Source organism: Cladophialophora carrionii, assembly GCF_000365165.1.
Source record: "Cladophialophora carrionii CBS 160.54 unplaced genomic scaffold supercont1.8, whole genome shotgun sequence".
NCBI classification, from domain to species: Eukaryota; Fungi; Ascomycota; class Eurotiomycetes; order Chaetothyriales; family Herpotrichiellaceae; genus Cladophialophora; species Cladophialophora carrionii.
The window spans coordinates 1119517-1131664 of record NW_008481833.1 but is presented as its reverse complement, the minus strand read 5'-3'; the positions used below and the strand labels follow the sequence as shown (position 1 = coordinate 1131664).

The window sequence follows — 12148 nt, the reverse complement described above, 5'->3', positions numbered from 1 at the left end:
TTGCATCACATACCAGTCGTCCAGTTGTAATACGTGTTCGAGCACCGAGCTTCAAATGAGTGGCCCTTGTGTCCATCACCAGCTCCCAGCTGGCCCACACATTCTCCTCCTCCGCCTGCCCACAGCTTGAATAGACGACCACTGAACCCAGCCAGTGGAAACTGCGCGCTCCAGCATTCTATACCCACAGCTTCTGAAGACAGACCAAGCTGACAAGCTCCCTTTAGTCACGTCAAAAAAAGTTACCCGTCGAATGCGAATCTCTTCGATCGGCGGCATGGCGACCGTCATTGTCGGTGCTCGTACCCATAAAAACTACATTCATCGCCATGCCCCCGGAGGACAACATGTTCGGCTTCTCCTAGTCGGGACTTTCTCTATACCACATGACACCACAGCGTGACATCCTCTAGCAGCTTCCCCCTCACCTTCTCTAAGGTACCGCTGTCCGAACCAACCAAGTCGACAGCAAGATCGTCATTGAACGTTTGCTTCGCTTGCACATCCTCCGCGGCCAGAGAGAAAAGGTTACACGCGGGAAGGCGCTGTTTGACCTCCAGATTTGGTCCTTTCGTCCCGGCTGGGAACGCTTCAGCTATTTATACCGGAGCCCGAGCTCTTGGTCATCCTGTTGTCTTCACCCATTTCGTATAGCATCATGCTGGTTGTGGAGGCTTTACTCGTCGCTCTCTCAGCTACGGCTGTAAGCAGGTAAGCGACCAGTCTCCAAGGCATGGCTCTCGGGTACTGACATCTGCGACCAGTGCTCCTTTGGCAAGGCGTCAGTTCTCGTATGGATCGACGCCGGTAAGAGGCGCCAACATCGGCGGCTGGCTGGTGTTGGAGCCATGGATAACGCCGTCCATCTTCAAGCAATTTGATGGTGGGGTGGTCGACGAGTACACCTTGACCCAACAAGTGCCCAATGCGAGGGACATCCTTCGCAACCATTGGGACAGTTGGGTGTCGCTGGCCGACTTCCAGAAACTTGCGGACAACGGCTTCAACTCAGTCCGGATCCCTATAGGATACTGGGCCTTCGAGAAGTATGGAGGCGATCCCTACATCCAAGGCGCAGCAGACTATCTCGACAAGGCCATCGATTGGGCTCGTCAGACAGGACTCAAAGTCTGGATTGACCTGCACGGTGAGCGGCACTGTCTCAAGAGCGCAGGGATCGAGGGCTGACTTCCTCCTGACAGGCGCACCGCTTTCACAGAACGGACAAGACAATTCCGGCCTATTGACCTCAGCACCAGGTTGGACGTCTGGTAACACAATCCTTGCCACGCTCGATGTCATAGGCCAGATCTCCGACAAGTACGGCAGCGCAGACTATGCAGACGTGATCTCGGGTATCGAGTTGCTGAATGAACCCAGGATGGGTGCTCTACCTGGCGGGCGAGGCGCCACTGAAGGGTACTACCAAGCAGGCTTCGAGACTGTCCGGAGCAAAAGTCAGGCGCCAGTCATCTTCCAGGACGGCTTCACCGATCCGTCGTCGTGGAACGGGTTCCTTACCGGTCAGGGCACTTCCGGTGCCATCGTCGATCACCACGAATACCAGATGTTCACCAACGAACTCGTGGCATTGACCCCCGAAGAACATGTCAACTACGTCTACTCCAGCGCCGATTCGTGGGCGCAAGGACAAGATAAATTTGTCATCGCCGGCGAATGGACCGCCGCCATGACGGACTGCGCCCCAGCCATCAATGGCTACGGCGTCGGCGCGCGGTATGACGGGACCTATTCGACCCCCAACGCAGACGGCAGCTACACCACCTCCCCGTACGTCGGGTCGTGCGACACCATCAACTACATCGACCAATGGAGCGATTACAACAAGACAACGACAAGGGCTTACATTCGCGCGCAGCTGGATGTCTTTGAGAACCAAATCCAGGGGTGGTTCTTCTGGAACTTCAAGACCGAAGCAACGGCCGAATGGGATCTATTCAGGCTCATTGACGCTGGTGTCTGGCCTGACATGTGACTGAGTTGAGTCTGGTTTAATCGCTCTGCCCGATGATGGGAAGAGGTCGTCAGAATTCGGCTTTTATTTCCCTGTCGCCCACACGCTCACTACTGATGGTTGGGCTTTTCATCCATCATGACATTGATCTATAATTCCAAGACTTTCGTCGTCTCGCTGCATGGCATCCGTCGCCTACATACTGCCGCGTTGGCCACATTGCGCTTCCTTCGAATTTGATACCCCCAGGGCAAAGGCATGCAGGCGTAATGGATGGACAAACGAGCGGGATGAGCGTTTCAACGAAGGGTTTCCCTCTTGCGTAGCGCAGAGTATGCTCGCATACTGGATGGAACAGGAAGGGCAAAGCTGGCATGCATTGGTACATCTATGATGGAAGGTCGAAGGTTGGCTGAACGTGTCGGCACCACGGCATAGCACGAATAGCATAGCGTATTATGCATACATAGTATAGGCGCGTTACGAGGTAATCATAATGGCGGGTCTCGAAGGTAGAGAGATCCATCACTCAGTCTAGCATTGAAAGGCTCTCATCATATCGTCTTGTGCCATCCATGCGTGCGACATGACATGACTTTTTGCTTCCACCAAGAAGGCGCTCGCTCTTCCGCTCTACTGAACTGTACTGTACTGTAGCAAGGACGTTCTACAGCCCAGCCGTGCCTGACGTAGCGTAGCGTAGCCTAACCCAGGTACTTACAAAGACCACGAAACACCGATAAAATCGCTCTAGAACCCAGAAAGCATGAAACACATGCCATCTTCGTCGATCGTCATCATGAACATGGCCATGTGCGTCTTATGCGCTCATGATCATAATCGTGATCTCACGACCGGCTTACTCAATGGCGAAGCCCTCGGCATTCGCCTTGACGACCTTCTCAAAGTCGACTCCTTCCTCCATGCTCCCCTCGAGCATCCTGACCTCTCTGACGTCCACGTCCACAAACGTGCCGCTCATCTCGAAGCTCACAGTCATGGGGAAGAACTCGCCGTCATCCTCCGCCTGAGCTTCGAACTCGAAGCTTCCGCTCGGATTGTCCGCGTCGATCACCCCGATATTCCATTCCAGACTGTCGCCCGTGACCTGGTAGATGGCATCGAAGGACGACACGGAAGGTTCCGAGGAGACGTAGGGGATCGTGATGGACACGTCTCGCAGGGTCGTGCCCGAAGGGTTCGTCAACTCGTACTCAATTGTGATGGTGTACATGCCGTCTGAGGACTTATTTACCCACGCCGTGAACGTCACGGGGAGGATGTCGGTAGGGTGGTCTGCCGGCGCCGTGACCCGCCAGCGGAGGACGCCAATGCTGTTGTTGGCCGGGAATCTCTTGGATGTGTCCTTAAGCTGGATGAGCTTTTGGGACGTGAAAAGGGCTTTGTCGACATTTGGGTGAGTCCGGAATTGTGCTTTTAAGGGGCCCTCGACTGCTTGCACTGACAGAGCAAGCTTGGTCAGGGAGGGGTCGGTGATCCGAAGCTGCAGATCTCCCTTGACTTCCATGGACTTCAGGGCGCCTTCGCGGCTGAGCTTCGCGGACAAGGTCTCGGTGATGGATATTAAGATTGGAGTCGCGGCCGAGGACGAGAGGGTCGTGTCGTGCGTGCTCGCCGTGGGGGCACTGCGGACGGGCAGTGCTGTCTCTGTCGCAGGGGGCTCCTCGGCGCCGATCTCCTGCTGCACCTGCGCAAAGGCGTTGGATGTCTTGGACTTCTTGCCCAGCTGCATGCCCTTGGTGGAGCGGGAGGTAAACTTGTTGGAGAGCTTGTTCTTCTCGGCCTCGTATGTGTCGTACGACGACGTCTGTGGCTGTACTGGAGGTGTGTACGTAGGTTGACTGGGCATGCGAGGAGGGACACCCCGTCCGTATGCAGCAGAGCGGGCGGCTTCTTTGCGCTGCACCTCGAGCTGTTTGGCCTTGCGCTTGCGCTCCTCGGAGGCTTCTAACTCTTTGTTCCGTGCAATGATCTCTTGGATTCTCTCCTCGTGGGATTCGCCTTCTAGGAATGTCTTGATTTGGCTGAGGGACAAGTTCTCCCTGTAGCCCATGGTGACGAGCTCGTCAAAGGCGGAGAGTAAGTCGAAGGCATTGCGAAGGATTTCCCGTTCGTCGGTCTTTTTGCAGATGGAGGTGACCACCTGGCCAAAGAGATGGAGACTGTCGATATCCTGCAGGATGTTGGATTGTTTGTTTGTGATCAGGACGAGGTAGAGTTCATCCAACGGCTGGTAGACGAAGCGGACGTTTTCTTGTTCGACCGTCGTGTGTTGGGTTGACGAGTCGGCGAGTTTGGGGAACGAGGCGAGCAGGGCTTCTATGCGGGTTTTGGGGATTTCTCTGAACGAGCGAGACAGTAACGCCTTGCCGCCTCTTGTGATTATCGACGCCGCAAGGACGACCATGGTGGCGGTGTTGGGGTTCTTGTGAGCTGAGGGCAGGAACAGTGAGGGAGAACTGAGGCCAGGTGTGTATTCCGTATGCGGTAGTCGAGCGCCAAGGTGGGTGCGGTGCTTGTGAGTGAGTATCACGTGCCAGCCGTAGCCTTGCGGGCGAGGCTGACGTGTTCGGCAGTCCTTCCTTTCTGGATCTACGCTGTCGTGGGTGTAAGTGCTGTATCTTCTACTCATCAACAATAGCTCACTCGCCTGGTCGAGCTGCAACGGACGAGCTCGACATCACCACCAATCTGCAAGCCGTCCTAGTGCGGCTGCGGTACAGCCCTCGTCAGATAACTATCCACGTAGATGTGCATGATGGATTAGCCTAATACTGTGGCCGGAGCCTCTTTGTCTTTCTGGTCTCAATTTCCCTGTCCCCTTCCCCCCGAACTTATCAGCAAGGTCCATCAAGAGTATCACACGATAGCTGTGCCGGCAGCTTTCATGCTCGAATCGGACCACAGCAGTGGGTTGTGGCAGGTTCATTTCGACACGTCAAACAGTTGGCACCTAGTTGTTTGACTCGATTCGATTGACGTCGGGCTTCGCCCGCGACCACTTTATGCGTATGTACAACCACACCTCATAATCGCGGTACGGCAAGCGTGTTCCAGATTCGCACTACATTGACGAGGTGTGATATCAGCCAGCACCTCTCGTACACTGGCGAAGTCCAGCAAGTGAAGGTGTTGGGTATAATTATTGGGCCTGATCAACGGCGGCGAGACTGAACGGAGAACATCGCTGCGTGAATGTCCTTGATATTTGATACCCAGGCGGAAAAACACCATAAGTACCCTATGCGCTCATCTCTCCTCATATCGTAGGCAAAGGAAGCAGGGAGGATGTAATGTGCCAAACCCGAAGTCGTCCCTTTCACCGGCTAAATTATGGCATTGCAAACCACGGCAGAGGGTATCGGGCCAGCATGTCCTTATGCTGCATCAGGGCGAAGATGTTAGCCTGCTCGCTGGTTCCGTGACAGCCTCAATGCACAACTGGAGATTTGCAATCGATGCGGAATTTGATCTGCACAAATATGCATATGCACAGGCAGCCAGCAGGATATGGCCGGTCGTGTTACATAAGATCATGCACCTCGCAACGGACACCCAGACGAAGAACTCTAACAGTCAGCAAACGCTCGCAGCAAAGGTACACAGCGAATGGCGGGCAAGTGGCACTTGCCTATTTCATGCTCACGCTCTGCGCCATGCCACTCGCTTTCGGTTGCAGTACCCTTAGCTTCCCCAGATCTGCTGGGGGCCGCGGAAGAAGGCTTGAACACAGGCGAATCTAGGGCTGCAGCACCAAGCAGCTAAAAGTGACACGATGCAGGACGCCAAGAGGTCGCCGTCGAGGGAAGACAAGTCGTTGGTGTGGGAAGTCTGAGCCACGGAAGAGCTGGCCACTCACAGGCGCCGCACCCTTAGCGAGAGAATCCCAGCTGCTTAAGTAAAAGCCGTTGATAAAAAGCTTCGTCGAAAGGAATGCACAATTATGTAAGTGGCAGATACGTGCGCGCAGCAAGGCGACAGCGACTTCTGCCCTTCGTACTTGAGCTCGGCTCAATACCACCATGATCAGCCTCAGCCTCAGCCCATTTGTGAAGCGGCAAAACCTAGATGCCACATGAGTGCAGTAATTCGAAGCTTCTGCCAAGCTCGCACTGCCGATGGGCTTGACGTCGTCGGGGGCCCCGTTGTACGTGTCCCTCGAGGCAACTTTCGTCGCGGAGCCCCTGGATCGGACGAATCTGCGGAAGTTGAACCCTTCTACCAAAATGGTTAGGTGGGAAGGATGAAGCCCATTTAAAAAGGCAGCGGAGTGGCCTCGAGGGCAGGCATCCTGCAAGGGCAAAGAGACTCCTCAGCATTCCAAGCATCGACGATAAACTGACACGCGGACGACGTCGTGCGGGAGCATGGCTGCTCATTCGACCGTCCTTCGACGGAGTCACGGCAAGTCGAAGAATGGCTGCAAGACATGCGTTGGCAGGAGGATCAGGTGCGATCAGGCCAGGCCAGCGTGGTGAGTGAAGATCACCATCTGTCCAGTGCTGTTCAACCGCTAACCGCTACACGAAGTCAACGGTGCACACGCAGCGGGCGTGAATGCATCTACGCGAGCGTTCCGGGAGAGACAGTGTCAGAGCACGCCACTTCGATGGCATGGCTCGACGCCATCGACGGCTCTTGTCAAGCATGGAGGGACACCGGCGAGACGCCTTTCCCGATACTGATGATTCCGTCGTCCCTCGACTGGCATGGCCTTGATGCTCGCGGCCTCCGATATTTCTATTTCATCGCTTCGCTCGGGGACGTCCTGGACCGGAATAACAGTCGGCATTTCTGCCTCTGGTGGATAGGCTACGACCTGTGAGTCTGATCCCGGAACCCCCTCGACCAAACGTGTGGCAATCGTTAACTGTCGGCTAAGGGGTCTCCAAATGGCGGCCAAGATCGACTACGTCGCCTACGCCCATATCCTCGTGGCGGCCAATCGGCTCGGGAGAGTAACAAAAGTGGCCAGCGTCATGGAGGATGCACAGCACTACCAGGGGCTGGCGATCAAGGGCCTGCGCCGGGCACTCGCCTCGTTCTCGAGAGAGAACGCCGATGCCGTCCTTGGAGCATCCATCTCGCTGATGAATCAGCAGCAAACCCCGGCCGAGTGGCAGAGAGTCACGCAAGGCACCGCAGCCGTGATCAAGGCCATGGGACCGTGGATCAAGACTTCCTCGCACTGGCCAGTCCTCAAACACATCTACCACGCCGCCGAAACCACCGTCGTGAAGAGCGAGGAGAATGCAGCTCGACCCGCCGACCGGAAGACCACGTGTCCGATGGTCACCGTGCAATCAGTCGGGGCTGCCGTCGAGTTCCTGCTCGACCAAGGCGTGACCGCTCTGAACCGACTCGCAACATGCACGAGGGACCGGAAGGAACTCTGTACAACGGCGCGGGGTCTCGCAGACATGCTTCGCCTGGCCCACGCAAAGCACCTTGCGGGCCAGAAGCGCGACGCTTTCTGGCTTGCCCATCCCTTCTGCGAACTCACCAACCGCGAAGCTATATCCTTCACGGACATCCATGCTTCGAACCCCTTTGTCCTCGTCATCCTCGCACACATGTACAGCGCGCTGGTCGTCCTGTCGATGCTGTACCCGGAGCTCGACACGGCATGGTTCATCGGCATTCGTCTCCACTCGCTGGACGAACTGGCGCGGCACTTCCAAACCGTCGCAACGATCGACTGCGACGTCTGCAGTGAGCCGCACCACAGTCACGAACTGCTGGCCTTCCCCTCGAACGCAGTGCAAGCGTACCGACAATGGCGGAGCGACCAGCAGGCCGTCTTGTCGCAACAAGGCCACCGTGGATATTCGGCGGGGTTAGACCACAAGCAGAGCATCTCACCGCCGGCGTAGGTATGCCACCCATGAAAAATTTGGAAACGGGAAGACAGGACAAACAAATAACCATTGGGACACCTTTCTCAACAGACCACCCCTTCAGATGGTATCCAAAAACAGCAGCCTTCAAAGCTTCGTAGCTGAATGTGTAGTGACAAAGGTATGGATCAGCTCGATAGAACCACCAACAGGGACCGAGGGGAATACTCCATCTGATTCTCCTCTGGTTGATGGCGTGGCAGGCAAGCCGTCTTGCCTGCAGAGGGGGGAATACCTGGCAATGTATTCCTTGCCTTCGAAGACGGGACCTCAGTAATAGACACCAGACATCATCTCGCCTGCTCGATCTGATATGTGTGTGCGCGTGCGGCATTATCTCACCATCATCATCATCCTCCACCACCACCACCACCACCACCACCACCTTTTCAGTCGTTCGAGCTTTGACTACCCCATCCGTCACGCAAGCACTCTTCACCCTGCGACCACGTCCTTGTTCGTGTCCCTGCCCTTGGGTATTCGTTCCCGTCTTCTTTGCCGTAAATGCTCCCTTCAACTGTGCGCTGTCCGACGTAACTGCCTCACCCTTTCACAGCTACGGCTCGCTCCTTCAGTGGCAACTGAGACCACAACCCACGCCAAACCCACACCCCGACCGGCCTTCAGTCCCCTGCGAACAGTACGCAGTCAGTACGGACAGTCCCTCAGCGCCACGGGCTAATACCCAGCAGGATGCAATTGACCAAAACGACTCCATCCCCCTCCCGCTGCGACAACCACAAAATAACCCACGTAGCTGGTGGCCGCAAGACCGAGGGCTGATTTCCCATCAAGATCCATCACGATCCGGTTGAGCAGCTCAGGCGGCAAGCCGAAGAGAGGAGGTCGTGGCTCGAGTGGAATCTGCGCCAGGCAGGGGACATGGAAATGTGAGACAACTGCGACAGAGTGTCGACGGGTGGATAATGCGAACGACTGCGCGTCCTGCAGGTAGCGAATATGAGAGATTATGCTCTGGACGAGTTCGGTGCTCAGGTGCTGAAGATGAGAAGCCGTACAGGTTGATGTTGAGGATTGCGCATGAGGACCAGTGTCGGCAGATTGAACAGAAGAAAACTCGCCGGCCTTCTCATCCGCCTCGTTGGCCTCAATGGTCCGTACCGGATTCGGCATTATCTCGGTGCCTGCAGGGAGTCGTGGTTGCTTGTTTCGTGTTGCGAGAGTTGCGATCCTTTTGGGGGGCTAAGCAGAATCAATGTGAAGACGGACGCATCTGTGAAGCAGACGAAGGCAAGTTGAGGAGCAGCTCAAGGAAGACTCGTTTCTAAGGAGGCAGTCCGTTGAAGGGTGACCTGAGTGCACAGGCTGTTTGTGAAGCAACGTCTTTCTTTGACAAACATAGCTCGTTGCTGCAACGGCCATTCGTACATTTAGTAGGTCGCCCATCGCATTTGGTCTTCAACAGCAGTTCCGAGGACAATAGCCTCCTGACACACAATCTCCGGTTGAGACCGTGAGATCGTCCCCGTATCATGTGCCGAGTGATGGGGCTATGACTTTATTGAGCGGGTTCGCCTCCAGACCGTTCGGCCTTGCTCTTTATCCTTCCTTCAGGAAATCCATGTGGCGGATGCTACTGGTGCAGAATGGATCGGATTCGCTCCTCAATCCAAATCAACGCTGAGTAGGCATGCCCGTGATATCCAAATTCTCTAGAGACCTTCCGCACAATTCGTCGAAGTTTGCCTGCCCTTCTTGGTGCTGGCGCATGGAAGTTGGAGGCGAGCTGGATGAGGCGTCGCAGAGCCCGCTCACGACGCATCTGGCGCTGCTTCAATCTCAATACCGAGATCGGCTTCGTCTTGATCCAATTATCGCCCAGTCTTTCCCTCAACGCCATGAAGTCCATGCTCTCAATACATTGCTGATTCCAGAGATCCAGCATCAAGATGAATTCGCGGGCCACATCCTCAAAACGTCGACTGAAATCAAATGTGGTTCTGAGGTACGATCTGGAGACGTGTCAAATGAGATTTGTGCACGAGGATAGATGCCCTGCACAACCGACAGTTGAGATTGGTGTGACGGTTGCGCGTCGCCCTCAGCTTTGTGGTGCCACTCCACGTGTCTAATATAAGCTAGATGTTTGGCCATCATGGGCCTTGTCGATCATCCAGCGGTTGGGTATCTCGTTTGGCGGTTTGGATTCGCCTGCTGTATCGAGGGCAAGGGTGTTGTATGATTGTGCATCGATGATTTTAGGCAGTGGCTTGCCAACATCTCTGGGACAGATATCTTCGAGCAGTGAGCGGCGACATATCGAGAGGATGGATTCGTAATTTTGGTGACAGGTCAATGCCAAGCAGACTGCAGAGGGCGCATCGAGGAAGGAGACGATGTGTGTCAGGATGTCGTGATTGAGTTCTCGAAGCATGGTCAGACGGTCAGTCATCGATGCAACCACAAATGGTGTATTCAGCGGCGCTCAAAGATGTAGGCTATAACATGTTAGTCGACGGGGTCCAGGACCAGTGTGGGAGGCATTTACTTACCTTTGAGAAGTCAATCGGCTTGCTGGCGCGTTTTCAAGTTGACCTCACACTACATGCAAGACTTCATAGTGTTGTAAAAGTGAGAGTGCCCAAAGGCTGAGAGGTGAAACTATTGTCAATTCACGCTTCTGTTTCTGTCGGACCATCCATGCACACCGCCTTCGATCACCTCTCAATCTAGCTCATCTCCCAGACCATACAGCTACTACGATGCTTCATTATCTGTTGGTGACGTGCCACCCAGCTGTCACTTCCTATCATCTCGACATTTTCCCGACCACCGACACCATGGGAGAGCACATCGATGAGAAGCTGTCTAGACCGTGACAGGAATATCGACACCTTGACCCAGAACCGTCTCCTGAACAGTGGTGTCTGAGCTAGATGTTTTAGGATTTCGTTCCATGACTGTACCCTTGCCGTTAACACTGCCCTTCGCATCATCCACACACTCAGCTTGACCTTTGATCTTGTTCTCTGGCGTCTTGGAGATAGTACTGTCCGTGCGCTTTCGGAGGGCGCGGCGGCTGCGCCAATATCCCTTCTTCTTGCTGGTCTTGTTCTGAGGAGACTTTGGGTTCTGGTGATGGACTTCAGCGCTGGGTGCAGCATTCTCCTTGTTAGAGCCATTGTCACCAACCGATTCCGCACCATGTCCGTTGGTCACAGCTTGAGTAGTGTCTTTGGCACCTGCCTCTGCCGCAGCTTGACTTGGAGGACCACCAACAGCAGGTTCCGCAGCTTTTTCCGCAGCCAGACGTGCACGGCGATCTTGTCTAGCGAATTTCATGGCGGTTTTGGGATGTGCTTGACTTCCTCCTTGCATGTAGGCCACACCACGAACAATAGTGTCCGTAGCCTGCTCGACCATCAGTAAGAGCAGGTTGTTATAGCCAAAGTCACTTACGATGTAGGCAGCATTCATGAGCTTGACAAGGTTGTTGGCAAGCAGGGTCAATTCCTTGATGTCCTGTTCCGACTTGAACGGGTTGTCTCCACCATTTGCAACTCTGCGAGCCTTGTTCATCATGTCTCGGACATGATCTTCCATGATAGCATCGAGTTTTGGGGGCGTGCGAATCGGCTTGCTGGTTGGTGCGGAGATCTTGTTGTGGTTATTGTCATGGGCCTCAGGAGATGCAACCTCAGTTGAACTAGACTGAGGGGTTGTGGCATTGACAAAGCCAGTCTTCTGGGAAGTAGCAGACTCTGGGCCAGTTGCCGTCTTCCCAGCGCTGTTCATGGGAGCGGGCTCAGCTTTGACGTTAGGAGAAGAGACATCGGCCATGGTTCCTCTGGCCAGCGGCAGTCAGTGCTCCAGAGCTGATGAGATGAGGAAGGCACTCACTCACTGAGGGAATATGCTGTCACAGGGTTTTGAGGATGGGTGGCTTTGGGCTCGTAGCAGTGTTGGTGTGAGAAGTGCGTAGAGGTTAGAGAAGGGCGGTAGGCAAAGAAATCTGCAAGACAAGGTGAGAGCGAAGATGAACAGTTGGGACGGATTCGCTTCATTCTGTTTTGACACAATACCAGAGACAAAGGAAGGCACCTACCCGCGCACAAGCTGCGGAGCCTGGCAAGGACGGTACAAGACGCACCGAAGGTCTGGCAGCACAAACTCGTTGATGATCGCAGCCAGGCATGTTCAGTACCGTAGTCATTGAGCATCTTCATCTTCACACCTTCATCATCCAGCCAGATCCACCTCCAGCGTCAGAAGCTATTCGGTCAGTGTCTCATTG

At 54.8% G+C, this 12148-nt stretch overlaps 5 protein-coding genes across 5 annotated transcripts; 2 read left to right on the top strand and 3 right to left on the bottom strand.

The window, feature by feature from the left end:
• Positions 1 to 658: 658 nt before the first annotated feature.
• Positions 659 to 1996, top strand: G647_09063 (uncharacterized protein; the record flags this gene model as incomplete). The annotated part of the gene is made up of 3 exons (XM_008733368.1): positions 659 to 711; positions 765 to 1147; positions 1203 to 1996. The coding sequence occupies 3 exons, from the start codon at positions 659 to 661 to the stop codon at positions 1994 to 1996; spliced, it is 1230 nt and encodes a 409-aa protein (XP_008731590.1).
• An 838-nt stretch (positions 1997 to 2834) lies between these two features.
• Positions 2835 to 4403, bottom strand: G647_09062 (uncharacterized protein; the record flags this gene model as incomplete). The annotated part of the gene is made up of 1 exon (XM_008733367.1): positions 2835 to 4403. One exon carries the CDS (start codon positions 4401 to 4403, stop codon positions 2835 to 2837), a length of 1569 nt encoding a protein of 522 aa, XP_008731589.1.
• A 2202-nt stretch (positions 4404 to 6605) lies between these two features.
• On the top strand, positions 6606 to 7869 carry G647_09061 (uncharacterized protein; the record flags this gene model as incomplete). The annotated part of the gene is made up of 2 exons (XM_008733366.1): positions 6606 to 6817; positions 6879 to 7869. 2 exons carry the CDS (start codon positions 6606 to 6608, stop codon positions 7867 to 7869), a joined length of 1203 nt encoding a protein of 400 aa, XP_008731588.1.
• Positions 7870 to 9982: 2113 nt separating this feature from the next.
• On the bottom strand, positions 9983 to 10306 carry G647_09060 (uncharacterized protein; the record flags this gene model as incomplete). Its single annotated transcript, XM_008733365.1, has 1 exon — positions 9983 to 10306. One exon carries the CDS (start codon positions 10304 to 10306, stop codon positions 9983 to 9985), a length of 324 nt encoding a protein of 107 aa, XP_008731587.1.
• A 416-nt stretch (positions 10307 to 10722) lies between these two features.
• Positions 10723 to 11694, bottom strand: G647_09059 (uncharacterized protein; the record flags this gene model as incomplete). Its single annotated transcript, XM_008733364.1, has 2 exons — positions 10723 to 11265; positions 11314 to 11694. The coding sequence occupies 2 exons, from the start codon at positions 11692 to 11694 to the stop codon at positions 10723 to 10725; spliced, it is 924 nt and encodes a 307-aa protein (XP_008731586.1).
• Between the last annotated feature and the right edge of the window lie 454 nt (positions 11695 to 12148).